General features: G+C 44.2%; 1 protein-coding gene across 1 annotated transcript in view; it reads left to right on the plus strand.

Moving 5' to 3' along the window:
* The window catches only part of ABCA4 (ATP binding cassette subfamily A member 4), a 115,782-nt gene that overhangs the window by 88,225 nt on the left and 6,419 nt on the right, over positions 1-21,138 (plus strand). The window contains exons 32-42 of the mRNA XM_034780078.1: positions 3,726-3,831; positions 3,947-4,021; positions 5,299-5,468; positions 7,201-7,378; positions 9,461-9,576; positions 14,100-14,247; positions 15,312-15,435; positions 16,367-16,496; positions 17,665-17,785; positions 19,781-19,843; positions 19,954-20,060. Of these exons, the coding sequence (XP_034635969.1) occupies positions 3,726-3,831; positions 3,947-4,021; positions 5,299-5,468; positions 7,201-7,378; positions 9,461-9,576; positions 14,100-14,247; positions 15,312-15,435; positions 16,367-16,496; positions 17,665-17,785; positions 19,781-19,843; positions 19,954-20,060 (1,338 nt within the window). The remainder of the gene's footprint in view (positions 1-3,725; positions 3,832-3,946; positions 4,022-5,298; positions 5,469-7,200; positions 7,379-9,460; positions 9,577-14,099; positions 14,248-15,311; positions 15,436-16,366; positions 16,497-17,664; positions 17,786-19,780; positions 19,844-19,953; positions 20,061-21,138) is intronic.

The following is a 21,138-nucleotide window of genomic DNA, read 5'->3' on the forward strand; positions in this document are numbered from 1 at the left end:
GACCTCATCAGCATTTGGGGAGAGGAGCCTGTCCAGTCCCAGCTGCGCTCCAGCCATAGGAATTATGATACCTATGGACAGTTTTCATGAAGCATGACAGAAAGGGGCCATGACCGGGACACATTGCAGTGCAGGAGCTGTGGAACGCCTACCACAAGGGGCAGGAAGCAAACCACTGCTCTGATGCTGTGCCCATGAGCTGCCGGTTCTCCAAAGAGCTGGATGTGATACTCGGTGGCGACCTCACCTCCACTGCGAAGACCTCTGTGGATACTTTGGTGGCTCGCGTGCCGGTCGAGAGTGGACCGAGACAGAAGGAGGAAATCTTGGACAAGGATGTGGAGGGGGGGGGCAGAGTATGCAGCCAGGAGCTCTTTTCTACCCCAGAGGAGGCTAGCCAGTCACAGCTGTCGGAGCTTGGCAAAGCACAAATAGGAGAGGAGGCCCCTGGTAAGTGGCTTTGATTTTGGGAATCGCTGAAGTGAGTTGTTGGGGGCAGGAGGGCTGCAGAAAGCAGGCTTGTGTCTGTATGATGCACGTACCATCACATGCTTAGTCTGAGCAGCGGAATAGGGTGTTGATTGACTCCTTCACTTCATGGAAATCTGCTTCAGAGATCTCCATGAAACTCTCATGGAGATAATGGGCAACCTGCTGCTGCAAGTACTTTGGCAGAGCTGCTGTTTCTTGCCACATTAAGAGTAACTTTCCCATGCCACTCTGCCGTCACTGGGCAGGGAACAGGGGGGGGGACCATTGCTGCATACAGGCAAGCCACATAAGGGCCAGGATGGAAGCCGCAGTCTTGGAGAAGACCCTCCTTTGATTATCTGCTCAGCCTTAGCAGCGAGATATCTTCCATAATGAACACAGCCTGTGGAAAATGTGGGGACAGTAATGATTATAAGCCCCCCCCCCCCCCCAGTGCTGGCTGTCCCCAAGAGCCACGTGCACAGTATACTGTACAGTCTTGGAACACTGATTTCCCCTGCGGTTACTCACCATTTTTGGGCGCAGCCGGTTAGTGACAGGTGTGTGAATAGTGGCTGTGTTTTAAATCACTGAATCAGTGGTCTCTGTGTGACAAACAATACTGCTTCTGTAAAATACTGCATTTTAACTTCACAGAGATAACCCTGAGAGCCCAGCCTCCCTCTTTGTTATCGCGGGCTGAACGGCTGCACAGAATTAGAAAGCGGCCAAGAAGAACTAAAGAGGACTTTCTGCGGGATGTTATGATGCGCTATGCGGCTGAAAAACAAGAACTGAAGGAGTTGTGAGACAGCAAGAAGAGGGACCGAAAGGAGAATGCAGCATGCCAGAATGAAGTCACGGAGCAGCTCTTAAACATTATAGAGGTCCAAGTGGACATGCTCCAGCCGCTACTAGCACTGCAAACCAAGCAGCTCCGCGCCTGCCCTCTCCTGCAGTCTCTGTCATGAAACTTTTTCCCATGCGCCCCCCCGACACCGCCAACACGCTGTTACCAACCTCCTGGCTCCAGTCTCTACCTGCTGCATTCCACTCCTGCCCCATCACAGTCCAGCCCTGGGGACTCCCAGTACCCACTGCACTTAACACCCACCCCTCTGCAGTTTAGCCCTGCTGAAGTACAGTATCCACTGCACTGTACTCCAAAGAACAAGGTTACATATGATACTTGGACATACACAAATCTTTAACCATCCTGGAACCCCACCTGCTCCTAGGACCCTCCCTTCCCCCCATCCCCCACAGTGTTGAAGTGGTTTTTTTTGTTTGTCTCTCTCCTCTGGTTGTTATTTTGTAATAAAAGAATTGTTTTGGTTTGAAAGCAATCTCATTCCATTAGTTGAAAGCAAACAGAGCCCTGCAAAGCAACAGGACATTTTCTTAAACCTTCATAGTGCATCGTCTGCACCAATCACAATCACCTCCTAGCATTACGAGCGCTGCACTTCTGAGCATAGCAACAAATATTAGTAGCTTTCAGCTTCAAATTGCTGTCTCAAGGCATCCCTGATCCTTATGGCCCCGTGCTGCGCCCCTCTAATAGCCCTGGTCTTTGGCTGTTCATATTCAGCCTCCAGGCACTGAGCCTCAGCGGTCCAGCCCTGAGTGAAGCTTTCACCCTTCCCTTCACAAATATTATGGAACGTACAGCATGCGGTTATAAGCATAGGAATATTGTCATCGGCCAGGTCCAGTCTCCCATATAGGCAGTGGCATCGGACCTTTAAACAGCCAAAAGCACACTCAACAGTCATTCTGCACTTGCTCAGCCTGTTGTTGAACTGCTCCTTGCTGCTGTCAAGGTTCCCTGTGCATGGCTTCATAAGCTGTGGCATTAAGGGGTAGGCAGGGTTTCCCAGGATCACAATGGGCATTTCGACTTCCCCTACAATGATGTTCTGGTCTGGGAAGAAAGTCCCTGCTTTTAGCTTCCTGAAGAGGCCAGTGTTCCGAAAGATGTGTGCGTCATGCACCTTTCCAGACCAGCCTGTGTTAATGTCTGTGAAACACCCACAGTGATCCACAAGCGCCTGGAGAAACATTGAGAAATACCTCTTGCAATTAATGTACTCGGTGGCTAGGTGGTCTGGTGCCAGAACTGGAATTATGTGTGCCGTTTATTGCCCCTCCGCAGTTTTAGGGAAGCCCATTTATGCAAAACCATCCACAATGTCACGCATGTTGCCCAGAGTCACGGTCTTTGGGAGCAGGATGCGATTAATGGCCATGTACGCTTCCGTCAACATGAGTCCAACAGTTGACTTTCCCACTCCGAACTGGTTAGCGACCAATCGGTAGCAGTCTGGAGTAGCCAGCTTTCACTGTGCAATCACCATGCACTTCTCCAACGACAGGGCAACTCTCATTCTCGTGTCCGTGTGCCACCGGGCTAGGGCAAGCTCATCACACAGTCCCACGAATGTGGCTTTCCTCATCCAAAAGTTCTGCAGCCACTGCTCGTCATCCCAGACATGCATCCCAGATGATGTGATCCCACCACTCAGTGCTTGTTTCCCGAGCCCAAAAACAGCGTTCCACTGTGGTCAGCACCTCCATGAATGCCACAAACAATCTTGTGTCATAGCCACCATGCGTGGCGAGATCAATGTCACACTCCTCTTGCCTTTGTAGTTTAAGGAATAACTGCACTGCCACTCATGATGTGTTGGTCAGAGCGAGCAGCATACTGGTCAGCAGCTCGGGATCCATTCCTGCAGCCCGAAAGAGGCAGGGCGCGCAATACACAAACCGTTGAAAGATGGCGTCAAATGCAGACGGACGTACAGGGATAGCTGGGATGTGAAGCAATGAATCTTGGGACAGGACCCAGGATGCCCCAGGACTCCCTCCGCCTTCCCACAACTCTTAACAGCAGAAGAGGAAGAGATGCTCTGTGGGATAGCTGCCAAGAGTGCACCTCTCCGAATACCGATGCAAGTGCCACAAGTGTGAACACGCTGTTGTGTAGGCAGCTGACAGTGTGAACACACAACAACAGTTTCCCTTCAGCTCTCTCTGAGCAGCACTGTAACTGCCGGCAATTTAACTCTGTCAGTGTAGACATACTTGCAAAACCTCTAAGAGCTATGTGGTTTGTTAGCGAATGGAGACTGTTACACATAAATTATGTATCTAAAGCAAACATTTACTAAGGCAGCTTTTAGTATTTCTGTTGATTAGAGAGATTTGGATATATAATATAAGTGATTGATACGAGTATGCTCTTCTGCCAGGTATGGAGGAATTTCCATTGGAGGAAAACTCCCAGTCCTTCATGTCACTGGAGATCAAATTGTTGATTTTTTGAGAGACCTTGGCCAAATGATGAATATAACAGGGGTAAGCAGGAATGTTTTGTCTGTTTATTAAAATACAGCAAGCAAATGTTGCAAATATGTAGCACCAAAATCCCATTCTGCTGAATGATTTTAGACTTTGTTTTCTTGACTTTTAGGGTCAAGCCTCAATGTCTGTTGCTAAAGAAATGTCTAATTTCCTTAAATACATGGAAACTGAAGACAACATTAAGGTATGTAGGGAGGATAGTCTGGAAACACACTGCTGTTTTGGAGCCAGATTCCAATCTGTAAGAACATTGATGTCCGTAGCTAAAAAGAGAGCTTAAATGTTATGTCTGTTATGTATGCAGTGTTGTAGTTGTGTCGGTTCTAAGATATTAGAGAGACAGGGTGAGTGAGGTAATATTTTTTATTGGACCAACTTCTGTTGCTAAGAGAGACAAGCTTTCAAGCTTATACAGAGCCCTTCTTCAGGTCTTGGAAATGTATTTATTCAGAGTGTCACAGCTAACTACAAAGTTGAACAGGTTGTTTAGCATAAGTAGTTAATACATATTTCCAGGGACCTCTTCACCTTGAATGGTGCCTTGAAATATATGCTAACTACTTAAGCTAAACAACCTAATCCACCTTGTATTAAGCTGTGACACTCTGAGGCTATGAATATTCCACCCCCCCGAGAGAGACAAGTTACACCAGCAAAGCGCTAGTGTGTATGATGCGAGTGTGCACAGCTCTATGTAGCAGGAGAGCTGCTCCTGTGAACATAGCTTCTGCCGCTCATGGAGGTGGTTTTTTTATGCTGATAGGAGAGCTCTCTCCGTCGGCATAGAGCGTCTTCACTGCACTGCCCTGCTGTAGCACTGTAAGTGTAGACATGCCCTGAGTCAGGGGTGCTGGAATTAGGGGTGTGGCAGCACCGCCTGGTTTTAAATGATTTCCATCATATACAGGTTTCAGCACCCCCACTATAAAAATTGTTCCAATGCCACTGCTCTGAGTAAGTTTCCCAGATCTGAAGAAGAGTTCTGTGTAAGCTCAAAAGCTTGTGTGTCTCACCAACAGAAGTTGGTCCAATAAAAGGTATTACCTCACCCACCTTGACTCTGTAATGTCTGTTTCTTATAAGTAATTATACTGGACACACTGATACAGTCAAAGTGATGTTTAACGTTGTAGTTTTCTATTTTGTTTGGTTATCCTGTTGCCATTCTATACACTTTTGAAGAATATCTTTCAGGTGTTAGAAAGGTGAGTTTGTAAAATCCATTGCCCCATTGTTGGAAAGCTTTTTAAAAAACACTGTTTTGGAATTATCTCACTAAAATACAGTGTGTGGGCTCCCTCTGCTGGGTCACTGCAGGTATCTAACAAACCCTCAGAGCTGTGCATGTTCCTGCTGACAGTTCCCATCGGAGAAGTAAACAAAAGGCAGCCATGTGGCTTCCTGCTGCTCTGTGTTAGTAGTGCAAGCTGCTTAATACACTTTGCTTTCTGGCTCTCATAGGTGTGGTTTAACAATAAAGGCTGGCACGCCATGGTAAGCTTTCTCAATGTAGCCAACAATGCAGTCCTGAGAGCCAATCTGCGGCAAGGCCAAACTCCTGAGGAATATGGGATCACTGCAATAAATCATCCTCTGAACCTCACCAAGGAGCAGCTCTCAGAAGTCACTGTGTAAGCTGCAGTTGTTTCCCTGGATCCTTTCACAGATTTATTTCTCTTCCTCTCCATTCAGCCTATTCCCACCTCCCGCTTCCTCCTTGAGAGCTCAAACTGTTGTACTTAAAGGTACTGCACAGGATCTTTTCAGGGGGAATAAGACAAAACACCACATTTATTAGTAAGACATGTATTCATTAACACTGTATTATATGCATATAATATATTACACTTACACTCACACACACACTCACAAACACACTCCGTCTTGTTGTTACCAATTAGTTGCTCCCCTTAACTTCACTGGCCAGGTGAGTTAGATGGGGGAGGGGGTGGAGCCAGGCTTTTGCCGATCCGGATCAATGCTCCCATGTTGACAAGACGAGACCCGGGGTCCTCTGCAAGACACCTCACTTTTATAGCAGTTTTCCTCTTATGCAAATCTATACCAGATTCAAACTCAGTGTCTGTGTACATTGGTCCTTTGTGCTGCTTTCTTTTGAGTGTTGTTCCAATGCTGCAAAGAGGGTGTTTCCAAAAGAAGGTGCTTGCTTCTAACCCCCGAGGCCGTAGGTATGTCTGCTTGTTTTTAATGAGCCCACTTGACACGTTTTATTGTCCTTGGGTCTGGCTCCCAGCCCCTCTCCAACAGTTGAGGCTGTTTGGAGGTGCTGCCTTCCATGCCTTGCTCATCCACACCTCATTCATTCAACAGGGCAATTGATTAAGAGTGGGGGGGGAGAGCTCTTGTTTTACTGCTAGCAAAAAGAAATTTTTCTTCTATCTTATTCTATCCTTAGGGGCTATAATATTATACCAAGGGCAATGCAAAGTTTCTAAATGAGGTTTTGATACAAAGTCCCATGAAAGCAGAGGTCACACGTGGGTAGACCCACCACAAGGTTATATGAAAAGGCACAATGTAAAGTCATATGAAAATTATCAGAGATTTATCTACAAAACACCACATTGAAGCTTGAGTGGTATACTTTAATTCAGGGCGTATGTTTTTATGTGCCATTTGCTCGAGGACCCTTTTCTTCAATATCAATTATCATAGTCAGAAGTTAGGTATAAAATCTCTTCTGTGTTCTTTGCCTGTGAGATTAGCTCATTACTGTTCCTTGCAGAGAGACTCTCCCATCCCACCTACAGGCTATTTCCATTGGTAACATAACTATGGGTGTAGACACGCCTGTGCCATGTATCAGAAAAGCCAGAGTAAAGGCATCATAATTTGGCTCTTAGGTGCCCACAGGTACTTGGTGCTATACAAGACACACAGTCAAACATGGTCCCCAGCCCAAGGAGCTCTCACACCATGGCATTTTCACAGCTGTGCATATTCCTTGTATTGGGTCTTTTATTAACCCACATTGCTGAATGTCTCTTGTCTGGCTGCACCTGAGTGACAGTACTGTCTGTAACAGCCCGGCTGCCTTGAAGGGAGCGAGTGTCATGTGGGTGTTCAGGGAACAGATTGATCTGTGTGTGTGCTTGTTAGTTACAACCCTGAACTTAACGCCACAGAATATACTAACACATTCCCAATGTTTGAATAATCCTTGATTTACAAAATACCCTTGTTACGGCTGGATGTTAAAACGGCCTGTAGTTTTCAATGATTTCCTGATGGTGTTAGCTAGTATGGGTTGTACCTGCTTGTGCTGGCTCAGAGCTCTCTAGTGGCATTGTGAATTACTTTCACTCTTGCTCATATGGTCCTCCCTCCTCTGCTTTGTTGCAGGCTGACCACTTCGGTGGATGCTGTTGTCGCCATCTGTGTGATTTTTGCCATGTCCTTCATCCCGGCCAGTTTTGTTTTGTATCTGATCCAAGAACGGGTGACAAAGGCCAAGCACCTCCAATTTGTCAGTGGTGTTAGCCCTGCTGTTTACTGGCTAACCAATTTCATTTGGGACATAGTGAGTGACTGCTAGTTGGAGCACTTTGTCTAGAGCTATTCCTGTGTTTGGTTTAGCTTGGAACTTGTTGACCTGTTTAGTGAGGTAGATCCCAAGCACAGCAAACTATTCATTTCTTAAAACATTCCCTGGGTAGCTTGTACTAAACACCTTACTGGTTCCTAATTCATTTCAAATGACTAAATCAAGTCCGATGCATGGTTCGTTGCTCAGCTGATGAAGCCAGAAGTGATCTAACCTCATGGATTTCCAGTGCATACAATTGTATCTTGCTGTACATATCATTATATTGTATTGTTGCAATATAGAATAACACAGTCACCTGGGCTAGTTTACAGCTGTGCTGAGTGCCTGGCTTTCACTTCCCAGGCCAGGAGGGAACAACTTCTCTGACTGACTTAGGCTACGTCTACACTGCTGCAGCTGTGCTGCTGTAGTACCATAATGTAGATGCTTCCAACATTGATGGAAGGGTATTTTCCATCAACGTAGTTAATCCAGCTCTCCAAGAGGTGGTAGCTAGGTCTTTGGAAGGATTCTTCCATCAGTCTAGCCGTGTCTACACCAGGGGTTAGGGGCAACTTAACTACAGCAGTCAGGGTGAGAAATTTTTTACAGCCCCGAGCAACACAGCTAGGTGGATCCAATTTTTAAGTGTAATTCAGGCTTAAGTGATAGTGGACTCCAGAAGTAGCCCTGTTCCAGCCCTTCTCATTTAAAAAGAAGAGAGTACATTAGGATTGGGTCCACAGGGTGTGTAAAACATGAGCAATTGAAGGGATCCTCAGGGGTTCAGGTCGGGCCTCACAGGAAAGGTGTAGAGGGCAGTAATTTAGTGTATGAGGGGGAAAAAATAGATGGTCTGGATTTTGTACACCATACTGAAACAGACAGTCATGCTAGCGTTCCATCAACTTTTAAAATAATTGCGAGTAGAGTTGTTTGTCGTAGCACTTGGAAGAATGTTCTAGACATATTAGCTACTGTTTCTTATGCTATAAAAATGCCTTTCCTTGTGGCTAATGAACCTTTGATCGTTCTGGTCATATGGTATTACTAAAGTAATAAACTTAAATATTGAGCAGGGGAATGGCTGAGCTTGCTGTCACGTTATCCTCCTATCTGTATATAGCAGCAGTTCATCTTAGTGGAGTGAGGCCAACAAGAACTGTTCTTTTAATCTGATTTATCTGTGTTTCTATTGCCCCAATACCTTACATATATGTATCTGTTACATACGTTAGAGTTTACAGTCCTCATCCTGCCAGCCCAGGCTGGAAATATAAATCTATGAAGTGCAGTTAGATTTCCGTTGTCCCCCAAATAGTATGACATCACCACCACCCTGGACAAATTTAGTGTCCTAGGAACCTGCTAGGTAGGAAGATAAGGAAACCAAGCAAGGGATTGTTAGGGAATCCTGAGAAATTCTTGTACTTTGCATTGGGTTACATTGAGTCATTGTGTCCCTGTCCAAACACAGACATGTGGGCGCATGAGTAGGAATGAGGGTCTCTCAGGCCTGGTCTACCCTACAGAGGAGCCCCGCTGCCCTGGGAGTTACAGCCGGAGTCCCTCCGCCTGGCTGTCAAAGGCAGCCACAGACAATGTAAACAATACAGTGTCCACACGGACACTGCGTTGACGTAACTACATCGACTGTGGGGCTCCGGCTGTCAGCTCCCCACAATACCCCATGTCAGTCAGTATAGGCACGCCTGGTGAGGATGGAAGGAGCATAGAGTGGACACACAGAGCCGATTTAATTACTGCAGTGGCTGTAGGTCGACTTAACTTAAGTCAACTTAATGTTGTAGCGTAAACATGCCCACAGAAAGAGCTGTTGCAAAGTACTTCTCTTCCCCACACACCAATACCATGGACAACTGAGGCATGGTGCCTCCATGCAGATCACTTACAAACTGCCCCTTCTGATGGGCTGCCTGCCAGCTAAAAGCATGATCTAACCCATTATTTCCAATGCCCGTCAATTTAAAACCATTTTGGAGCAGACCAATAGGTCTGGGAATGTTTGCAGCTCTACAGGGCTTACACATCACACTTCTTCCTTTGCTGCGACAGGTGAATTACACAGTGAGTGCTGGTATGGTTGTGGGTATATTCATTGGATTCGAAAAGAAAGCGTACACGTCTCCAAGCAACCTCCCTGTACTTATTGCATTGCTACTTCTGTATGGGTAAGTCTTCCACACAATTTATTCATGTAGAGTCCATTAAGCAGGCAGTGATCTTTATTTTCATGTTAGAAACAAATTTTGGGTTGCTTAGCTTGGTAGTGAGTGATGTCTAGTTTTAAAGAGGTATAATCTAGTGGGCACAACAGAGTACTGGGAACCAGGAACTCCTTGGTTCTAATCCCAGCTCCAACAACAACTCACTGTATGGCCGTGAGCAAGACACTTAACCCCTCTGCCTCAGTTTTCCCATCTGTAAAGCCAGGACATTATATTTATTTACTATCTCACAGGGATGTTTTGAGACTTAATTAACTAGCCAGTTGGGCTGGACAGGATTTGGAGGGAAGGAACTTTTTATGGCTAATTATTAGTAATAGTCATTATTATAGTAGGGCACAAAGGTCCCCATCCGAATTGGGGCTCCATTTTGCTAGACGCTGTGCAACCACAGACAAAGACAAAGGAGGCAGTGTAGCTTAGTGGGTAGAGTACTGAACTGGTACTCAAGAAATCCAGGCATAATAGTTGCTTTGTTCACTAGGGTGAACTTGGTGAACATTTCATCTCTCTGTGCCTTGGTTTATCTATCTGTAAAATGCAGAAGTATACTGACCCTCCTTTGTAAAGTGCTTTGAGCTCTATGGATGAAAAGTTCTGTATAAGAGCTAGGTACTAAAGAGACACAGAAAGGCTACAATTGTAGGCTGACATAAGGATTCTGTCCCCAGCTCTGCCATATGCTGCGAAATGGGTGTACTAATGTTTACCTACCTCACAGAGGTGTTCAGAGTCTTAAAGGTGAAATTGGACTTGTGTGTTGTTCTGCTGCCTTCTGATGGATAAAGGTCTAAATGTTTGGATTTGGTTTTTTTAAACCCATATATTTTGTTTGTTTTTTACCCCTAGAAATGCCAGAAATATCAGATCTTGTTTTCTGAGGTTGAGCTGAGGTACTTGTTGGCAATCTTAAATATCTAGTGTCAACTTTTTCAGCCTCTAACTGAAGGGGTGGAATATATTCAATCTTTAACAAACAGACCATTTCTTCCAGCCGTTTAAACAATTCAGTTAAATAAGTGTTGGCAAAAAGATTTTTTACAAGACTGAATAAAATTCACTTCCCCTCTCAGTTAGTCAGGGTTCACTTTTAACATCACAGTCCTACTAGTTCTGCAGCTGTCCATAATGTCCTCTACATAAAATAGATCAGACAAGATCTGAATTACTAATGTAAAACAACAAGCAGCTTTTTATCTTTAAACACAGGGCCTTCCAGGCCCTCTTTATAAACCACAAAGGAGCCTAGAATGGGCAGAAATCCAATTTCCCTTTTTCTTTAGAGGTCACCTTTAATGCCCTAAAGTTTGTCAAGCACTTTGGATGGAAGGCACTATTTAACTGCTGAGCATCATTTAGTGTCTGCAAAGTACTTGAAGATGAAAAATGTTATATAAGTGACTGCTACTGTTTTATTTCTAGTCACTTCCCCATGCTTTTTCAAAGTTACAATAGTGCAATCACTAAGAAGTGAGGTCACTAGTTAAAGATTACAAGCATTTAATCAGAATAGTCAGAGGAATTTTACAGGCATAAGAATGTACTATATTAAAAGGAGCGTGTTTCTGTTATTTTAAAAGCATCTGTAAAAATGAAGAAATGTTTGCCAAAAAGCATCCCATGTGAGTCATTTTAAATTTCCACTTGTGACCACAGCCAGGTTTTAAATAGGTCTTCAGAGGCAAGAGCTAGTGCACGATCCTCACTGCATCATCTTGTGATTTTCTTTTAGCAGCAAATTGTGAAGTTTGTTGTGAAACTTGTTGTGAAACTTTCTTGTGAAATTGTGTCATCTACTTAGCCCCCAGTTTGTACATACCAGAAATGTATGACACTGTTTGGAGGAATTCAGCACTGTTGTCACTGCAGCTTCTCCTTGTCAAGCTGTTTGCTGCCCAACATTATCAGTATGTTCAAGAAGCATACTGTTGTTGTGCGGCTGAATCAACACCCGATATAGTGTGACAGTTCTTTGGGTGCTCAGGGCTCTGAGGCCAGGTCTACTCTACAGACCTGTATCGCTCAGGGGTGTGAAAAATCCACACCCCCTGAGCGATGCAGTTATACCAACCTGTCCCCCTGTACAGACAACGATATTTCAACAGGAGAGCTTCTCCTGTCGACACAGCTATTGCCTTTTGGTGGTGGTGGGGGGGGAGGGGGGAGGGGGGGATTAACTATGCCGATGGGAGAAGTTCTCCTGTCGGCATGAGCATCTTCACGTGTGCTATAGCGGCTCATGTGCATCGGTGGAGCTGCACCAATGCAGCAGTTTAAGTGTAGACCTGCCCTCAGTCATCTTCTTACCCCCATCTCTAACAACAAGTTTCAGAGTAGCAGCCGAAGAAGTGGGCTGTAGTCCACGAAAGCTTATGCTCTTATAAATTTGTTAGTCTCTAAGGTTCCACAAGTACTCCTCTTCTAACAAGAAGGAGTCTTTTGTGTGGTAGTGGATGTTTTCTCCTCCCTAACACTGTCATCCCTTCTGCCACTCACGCACGCTCCCCTGGGCTTATGCCAGCCCTTCCTTTGCCAGGCAGGTTAACAGTAGGTGCACCCCAAATCCCCTTGAATCATTCTGCAGTGATATCCAGCCCTTGACATTGACTACTCCCAGAAATTCCAGATTCTCTGCACCCAGAAGTGCAGTGTACCTCAATTTACCAGTTTGTCCTTAAACCACCACTCCTGTAAACCATACAGCACTTGTGAGCACTTATAATAAAACAAAAGTAGGTTTGTTTAAGAAAGAATAAAGATTGAACTAGAAACAAGAGAGAGTGGAGGGGAAACAAGTGTTTACAATATAAAACAGGAAGCTAGATCTACATTTATCAATAGTTACCTATCCAATATAATAAAGTAGATTTCCCCCAAAGTTCAGTACTTTGCAGAGCTGGCTGGTTTCTCAATAATCAGTATCCAAATATTCATGAAAGCCCCCTGCCCTTTAAGGGTTTCCACAGTGAATGGATCCAAAGTGTCTTTCCCCACACTGTTTTAGTGAAGAATGTCCTTTGTTTCTGTTCACAAGCAGGGCAAACCCTGACTTGGATGCAGTTTTTTTTTCCCTACCTTTAAGTGGTTTGATTGTTCGTCATTGTCTCTGATGGTTTTCCATTGACTGTACTGTGATGTGGCAAGGATAGACAATAGAACCTTGCATTACCTGGCTGACTGACTAGGGAGGGTGACAACTCCTTCTTGGTTAAAGGGATCCTCATTGAGACATATTACCTCCTGGTGACTAATTTCTACTCCAAGTCCATAAAGCAAACTTTCAGTGTATATACATTGTTCCTTAAATGTTACCTGTATGTACATCTCACAATGATTATGAATCTTGACAAGGTATAAGCTTTCTGTAGATACCCTATGTGTTACTCTTTATGTAGGGGCGGCTCTATGGTTTTTGCCGCCCCAAGCACGGCAGTCAGGCGGCTTTCAGCGGCATGCCTGCAGGTGGTCCGCTGGTGACGCGGATTCGGCAGCATGCCTGCGGGAGGTCCGCCGGTGCTGCACCTTCAGCGTCCCCACCGCCGAATTACTGCCAAAGCTGCGGGACTGGCGGACCTCCCGCAGGCATGCTGCCGAAGGCAGCCTGACTGCCGCCCTCATGACGACCGGCAGGCCACCCCAGGCATGCGCTTGCTGCCCTGGTGGCTGGAGCTGCCCCTGTCTTTATGGATAAATATCCTGTAAGATGTGTTTGGTGTAGTGAATCTGCCAGGTCTGAGGTAAAAGCTGTTTGCAAAGAACGGGGACACTTTGCCAAGGGGTCTCTGTGTCACAAGTAGTGCACAGGGAACCCCAAGCTGGGTTGCAGATCAAGTGTGAGATGCATTGGTTGAGCTAAGGGAACATCTAAGTTTGTAAAGTATCTACCTCTGCTATGCTTTGCTCAAACCAGTATTGCGTTAGTGTCTCACTTTTATGAGCTCAAAATTTCACCCACAATATTTTTAATAATAGAAAATTAATCAAGTGCAATTCCTTCACTTGTGTGCAGTTGCTGCCCTTATAATCACTAAAGTCCTTGATTGATGAAGTGTTAATAACCTCTATTAAATAACTGTGATTTTTCTGGCCAGTTCCAGGGGTTGAAATAGTGGTATTTGGCAAAACCACATAGCTCATTTACTACATCTAACCTTTACCGGCTTCTCTCATAGATACAGAGTTCAGCTGTGGCACTCATGGCTTGTCCACAGATGTCAGGGTAGTCACCTGCTGTGGTGGTGATTGCCATGCAGGTGTTCTGTTCGCCTCACATTTGAGCAATGAACAGAACTAGGCAGATGGGGGGGAAAAGCCATTGTGTGGCAACCAAGCCTAGTGAAATCTCTGATTAGTTCTGAGATTTCACCATGTATGGGGCAAGGAGAAAGCCTCAGCATATGTCTCTGATAGACAAACTAAAGGGAATACTCAGAAGCTGATACATTGTCTTTCTGTCTTTCACACAGGTGGGCAATAATTCCCATGATGTACCCAGCGTCCTACCTGTTCAATGTCCCTAGCACTGCCTACGTTGCATTATCTTGTCTTAATCTCTTCATTGGTATCAACAGCAGTGCCATTACATTTATCCTGGAGTTGTTCGAAAATAACCCAGTAAGCAATGCTTTCATGGAAACCTTGATTTAAAGAGCTGTGCCAAGATAGCATACTGCACATAAGGTGTCCCAGCCTAGCATGTGGTGGGTGACCATCTGTAGTAATTGTGTTTTCCCCCTCTGCTGACCTTTCTGGGAGTGAGTGAGTAGGGAAGACACTACTGGCTGTATGAGGACTTGGAGGCTGGAGAGCTCTGAATGGAGCCAAAGGAACCAAATGAAGTGGGGGTAGGCACAGTTGACTTGCTGAGCTACCAGCCACACACACAAACGAGTGACAGTGAAGTGCTTTAGATCAAGGAGAAAAAATCCATATTGTGCCACTACCAGGAGCCAGCTTTTTCCTCAGAATGGTACATGTGGTGATATAGCTTTTGCTTGGCCTGGAAGAGATGCAGGTTTTGGTTCAGCTGCTTCATTATTTCAAGTGCCAGCTTTATCATGCCCTCTGGCACTGTTATCTATCCATTCTCCTGTGTATTTTCAAAAATCATGTGTGTGCTCCTTCACAATTTCCTGGTGTGATAATATGACAATACAATCCAGCGCTGCTCAGCGTGGGGTGCAACAGGCCAATGTTATGTTACTTCTGAGACCGATTCGTTCCCAGATTATGCCCGTCCTTTTATAGTTATACTCCTGGCATTAAAGACATCATAACCAGTGAGCAAAAATCTTTCTGTTCAAGAGTCCCTGTCCCAGTTTATAATGGATGGGGACAGAACTACACATTGCCTACAGTACATACAATAATATTTCAGTGTGACAAAGGTGAAGAAAACATTTCTTTTCTCACTGGCATTTTTTTCCACATAAAACTCCCTGTTAATTTGCTTCATTTGCTAGAGTCATCCTATTACAAACTATACCCCTCTGTTCTATTTTGCAAATCTTTGGTGCATAGACTGATAGACACTAACATTATCTCTGTCTTCAGAGAAGAGAAGACCTAATTTCACTGATATGGCAGAGAACTGAGCATTCATTTCACTGTTTTCTTAAAGAAAATGTTCTAAGATGCCTGGGTTTCACTCCATGTGCGATATTATTTCTGTATGTTAGTCTTTGCAGAAATTCAATAAAACATTGAAAAATATGCTGATAATCTTCCCACATTTCTGCCTGGGCCGTGGACTCATTGACCTAGCTATGAACCAAGCAGTGACAGATGTCTATGCCAGGTTTGGTAAGTAATAGCTAGCAACTTCAAGGGATGTTTTGAAACCAATGCTGGGCATGTCATACCAGGGCTAAGATATATAAGTGTTGGAATTGGAGGACTGGTGGCTGTTTCTCAAATTTCCAACTTTTTCATGTCCATGTGCATGTCATGAATGGTCAGAACAAAAGTTCAGCCCTTCTAAAGAAGTTGCAATACACCAACACAACTTTAAGTGCTGCATGGGTATGGCCTATACCAGTAGCCTGTGTCCTAAGTGAAACCATTTCTACTGTACTTGGATTCTGGTCTGCCTTCATTTTTTGCCCTTTCATGGTGGGTGGGTTTGGGAAGACAGAAACACTAACATCCTCTACCAGACTGCAGGGCTTTGAAGACTGGCACTGAAACTAATAGGTGAAGTCATTGCTCTCCTGGCACTTAGCTACCTGATCCCCCTAGACGATCATAGCTGGGATATATATCTGCAATGTTAATTGCTGTCTGCTATTTTGATAGCCCTCATACTAATTTTAAAAATGGCTGAATTTCTTTAAATGCCCCCATGTGGTGCTGTGGCTGCCATTGATAAAAGAGAACTTCTTGCTGGAAAGGCAGTGATATATCAACACAAAGTTTATTAATTTTTACTGAGAAAGGAAAATTGCCACCAGAATACCCCATGCAAATGTCTAGATATAATCTGCCACTGGCCTCATATCTATGGAGACAGCATTCATTTTCGCTCCCACATATCAGTGCCTTTAGAATTTTGGTTTTGAGTTTTCAATAAGAGTCTTTATTAGAGCACCCTGGAAAATTGCAGACATTGCCTGGTAATGATCACATAAATTACAGATTTGCATCTGAAGTTATTACACTAATGGGTTTTGTTCTGAGGAGCTGTGCTGTGTTTGGGCTATATTTCACTTTGCTTTCTCTTGATTTCACTCCAAAGGTGAGAAGCATGTCTTGAATCCATTCCAGTGGGATTTTGTTGGAAAGAACCTGGTTGCCATGGCAGTTGAAGGAGTTGTATACTTTGTTCTGAATCTCCTTATGCAGCGTCATCTGATCCCCACACGATGGTATGTCCAAAAACCCTTGGACTCAGAGAGAACAACAAACTTTCATACAAGCTTAACAAAATTAGTGACTTAGTTATCCACTGTGATGCCTTTTCTCTCCTGGAAGTCTCACATTTGTGGTGGCTTTACAAGATTCACCCTATTTACTTTGGCATCATCCTTAGTCACTAGGGCCCTGATTCAGGGAAGCACTTAAGAATGTACTTAAGTCCCATTAACTTCATTACTTCTGTGGGATTTAAGTAGATGCTTATTTGCTCTCCTAAAACAAGAATGTTTTTCTGAATCAGAGTTTCAGGGTGAACTTATTGTATTAGATAAACTGTGGTAATTAGTCCACAAAGTGAACTTTTAAAGCTTTCAAGTGACTTAAATGCTGATGAGAGGTGCTGGCCAGGAAGTCCCATGGACTGCAGCCCTCTGTTTATGCACAGCTCAGTTACAGCATGGGCAGCAGCTTCCCACACTGCTTTGGGAGGGAGGGATAGCTCAGTGGTTTGAGCATTGGCCTGCTAAACCCAGGGTTGTGAGTTCAATCCTTGAGGGGGCCATTTAGGGATCTGGGGCAAAAATCTGTCTGGGGATTGGTCCTGCTTTGAGCAGGGGGTTGGACTAGATGACCTCCTGAGGTCCCTTCCAACCCTGATAGTCTATGATTCTATGATTCTTAAAACTGCTCCACTCCCACCAGGGAGCTTCCTCCAGGGGTGAGAGTGTAATTCATTCTCAGATGTGATTGCCAACAAGGATTCCAAAGGGTGCAGTTTATGAAGATATAGTCTCACATGGCCAGTTTTCCATTAAGAACTGGACTGAGACCATCAGCTCTGTATATCTAGGGCACCAAACAGTAAAGGCTTTGACTGAACACTGAGTTGTGTCAGATTCAAACTATTGATGGAGGAGTGAACAGATCCATGTCCCATTGCAAACCCCCTTGATCCACCAAGACCCATGTGTTCACAGTACTTGGGGTTTAAGATTGAGAAGTCTCTTCAAATCCAAGAGTGCTCCAGCTAATGTCATATTATAAAACTAAGGTCTTTTCTCCTCCACTAGTCACATTTCCTGGCAATCATCTAACTATGATTTCAGGCTCTGCTATTGTAATTGTATTGTGCCCCATGCTATTTATATTTTTTTCAATTAATCTGTTGCATTTTTTTAGGTTTTCTGAGCCTGCTAAGTTGCCTATTAGTGATGAAGATGAGGATGTTGCAGAGGAAAGACAAAGAATTATGAATGGAGGAAACAAAACAGATATATTAACATTACAAGAACTGACCAAGGTAATATTTTGAGAATTCTAAAATGTATGTTCACTTTAGTTGGAAACTCATCTGGGATGCAGTCTACTGATAGAATATTGTTCCAGAATGCACTTGAACAAGTGGACAATATAGTTTTCAAAATCAATAACATTTTTAAAGCAAGGTCTTCCACTTTTACTTGCCTACTGCCCTCTGATCAAACAAATCAAACCAAAGTCAGGGATTTTGATATAGAAAAGTCCAGTATGGACAGGACAAGCTTCCCTACTCACTCCTTGGCTAAAGTGCCTAAGCTACCTTTGACCCACCCACCCAACCTAACCCTATGCAAGATCTACCATCTCCCCTAGACCATGATTCTCCACCTAGCCCTTCATTATGGGCTGTTTGGTTTCCATTTGTGAATCCCAGTCTCCACTTCTCTCCCATTTAGCTGGTTTCACATTATAAGACTAGAAAACTCTCACGAGGTTGTCATAACTATAAAGGGAAGGGTAACAACCCTCCTGTATACAATACTATAAAATCCCTTCTGGCCAGAGGCACCAAAATCCTTTTACCTATAAAGGGTTAAGAAGCTCAGGTAACCTGGCTGACACCTGACCCAAAGGACCAATAAGGGGACAAGATACTTTCAAATCTTGGGTGGGGGAGGGGAAGGCTTTTGTCTGTGCTCTGTGTTTTGGTGGTGTTCACTCTTGGGACTAAGAGGGACCAGACATCAACCCATGTTCTTCAAATCTTTCTGAACAAGTCTCTCATATTTCAAACTTGTAAGTAACAGCCAGGCAAGGTGTATTAGTTTAATCTTTGTTTTCTCAACTTGTGAATTTTCCCTTTGCTAGAGGGAACTGTATCCCTGTTTTGTTGTAACTTTGAAACTAAGGCTAGAGGGGGTTCCTCTGATTACCATGTAAAGTTATTTTCCATCCTGATTTTACAGAGATGATTTTTCCATTTTCTTTTTAATAAAATCCTTCTTTTAAGAACCTGACTGATTTTTCCATTCTCCAAAGACCCAGGGGTTTGGGTCTTTGATCACTTTGTAACCAATTGGTTAGGATATTATTCTCAGGCCTCTCCAGGAAAGGGGGTGTAAGGACTTGGGGGGGATATTTTGGGGGAAGCGGAACTCCAAGTGGTCCTTTCCCTGTTTCTTGTTAAATCACTTGGTGGTGGCAGCATACCAGGTTTTAACCTAAGCTGGTAGAAATAAGCTTAGGGGGCTTTCATGCGGGTCCCCACATCTGTACCCTAGAGTTCAGAGTGGGAAGGAACCCTGACAGGGGTATGTCTACATTGCAGTCGGGGTATGTGATTGCAGCACATGCATTGACATAAACAAACTAGCTTTAATCTAGCTAGCTCAGGTCGAAGCAGTGAAGCCATGGCAGCATGGGCTTCAGTTTGGGCTGTACAAGCCCACCTGGGATCATGGGTAATTATTCAGGCAGCCAGCCTGTGCTGAAGTCCAGCTAGCTCAAGTAAGTCTACATGTGTTGCGATCACACATCCTGATGGCAGTGTAGACAGACCCACTGTATGGTGCTAGCTAACCTTCTCTCCAAAGATTGAAAACATCTGCATGATGTTCTCAGCCCCTTGCCCCAGCCTGAGGAGCAGACATCAAGACATCATACCCATTGCTGTAGCCCTATGAATGGAAGTACTGCATCATTCCTCACAGTCTTAATTTACTTTATTGTTCTATCTTGTTTGGTACATCAGAGACATTTTGTTACAGTGAAGATTCTGGGAGCTACCTCCATACTGCCTAGAGCTGGACTAGCAGGTTAGATAAAGATGATAATGGGTAAAATGATTCCTAAATAGGGCAAATGTTTGACTCAGTGGAATGTTTGCACATTTTTTTAATTGTTCTAAGATTATATTTTATTCTTGTCAAGCATTTGCAGTCCCCTAACTCCAACATTAGTAAACTGTGAAGTTCAAAGGATTCCCTCTGCTGTAGATGTCTTGTAATAGGAATTTTTATTTCTTCTCTCATTTTAGATTTATGCAGGTAGACACAGGCCAGCAGTAGACAGACTCTGTGTTGGCGTTCGTCCGGGAGAGGTGGGTCGTTCAATAGCTCTAGATCACACTTCGTAGGTCAATTCGTATTTCATGATTCCATTGATTTTCAAGTGGAAATACTTAAGAATGTGATCAATTTTATAATTTAGTGCTTTGGTCTCCTGGGAGTGAATGGAGCTGGCAAGACGACAACCTTCAAAATGCTGACTGGGGATACAGACGTGACATCTGGAGATGCTGTAGTGGCTGGCAACAGGTAAGCTCTTTAAAAACACCACAAGAGCCCAGTTACCAATTGATGAGTCCACATCACAGAAGCCATTGCTACAGCTGACACTCACTGGCAACCTGTGTTGACAGTCTCAGAAGATACAGAGGGTGTGGAGAAGTTCGTACTGCCATTGACCTTGCTGTACCTATCCTGTGGATAAATAGAGGGCTTCATCCTGAATCAGAGCAATTAAGAGTTCAGCAAAATGAAGCTGCTGTATTTGAGACGTTCCTAATTTCTTGTGCTCTGCTCTGTGGAGACTTGCAAGCTGCTTGCAAGATCCTAGGGCGGTTTAGACTGAAAAATGAACAAAAACGGATACAGGAACTTACTGAATGTTTTTTGTTGTGTGATTGATTTTGTGTTACATTAATTAATCACAAATCTTCTAATTGCTAGAAATGAGACTAAGCAACAAAAATCAACCCGTTTTTGAGCTCCCCTAGGTATGGGGGTATTCAGATAAGGGTCGGCACCCTCTAATGTCTAGGTGTGTTTAGACCTGGGGGTTGGGACTTGGGGCCCATTTCTGGCGATTTCTAGCTGTTGCTTAAATTGCATTAGGGTGACACTGTGAATGGACATTTCATGATCTGGCAGTTTGAATGTTTCATTGTGCTGTAGAGATCTTTCTTTCCACGTGGAATGCCATAGTTCTTTATGAATATTTGATGTTTAATGCTTCGGCCCATACTGCAGACTGTAACTCACAAACGGCAGAGGCCGACAGTAACTCAGGCCACAAGAAATTATCTTTTATTTCACTTCTCCCTCCATTACCTCCCTACTCAGAAGCAATGTCAGCAGTGTTTCCTACTTACGGACACTGGAGGCTGCACTCTGAGATTAAACTGCCTGATTTGTTATCTAGAAATAAACACCATTAGCAAAATACAATTTGCTGAGTGGCTGCTTGAATAGTAGCTAACTTTACTTGCCTTTAAGTCAACTTATACAACATGATTTAACTGCAGCAGAAAAACAGGGGAGGGGAAATGGCTTTACACCCTTAGTAGGGATGATTAGACTTTATTCACCACAATCCAGCCATCGTACTGTAGAG

Source organism: Trachemys scripta, chromosome 8 (assembly GCF_013100865.1).
Source record: "Trachemys scripta elegans isolate TJP31775 chromosome 8, CAS_Tse_1.0, whole genome shotgun sequence".
Taxonomy (NCBI): Eukaryota; Metazoa; Chordata; order Testudines; family Emydidae; genus Trachemys; species Trachemys scripta.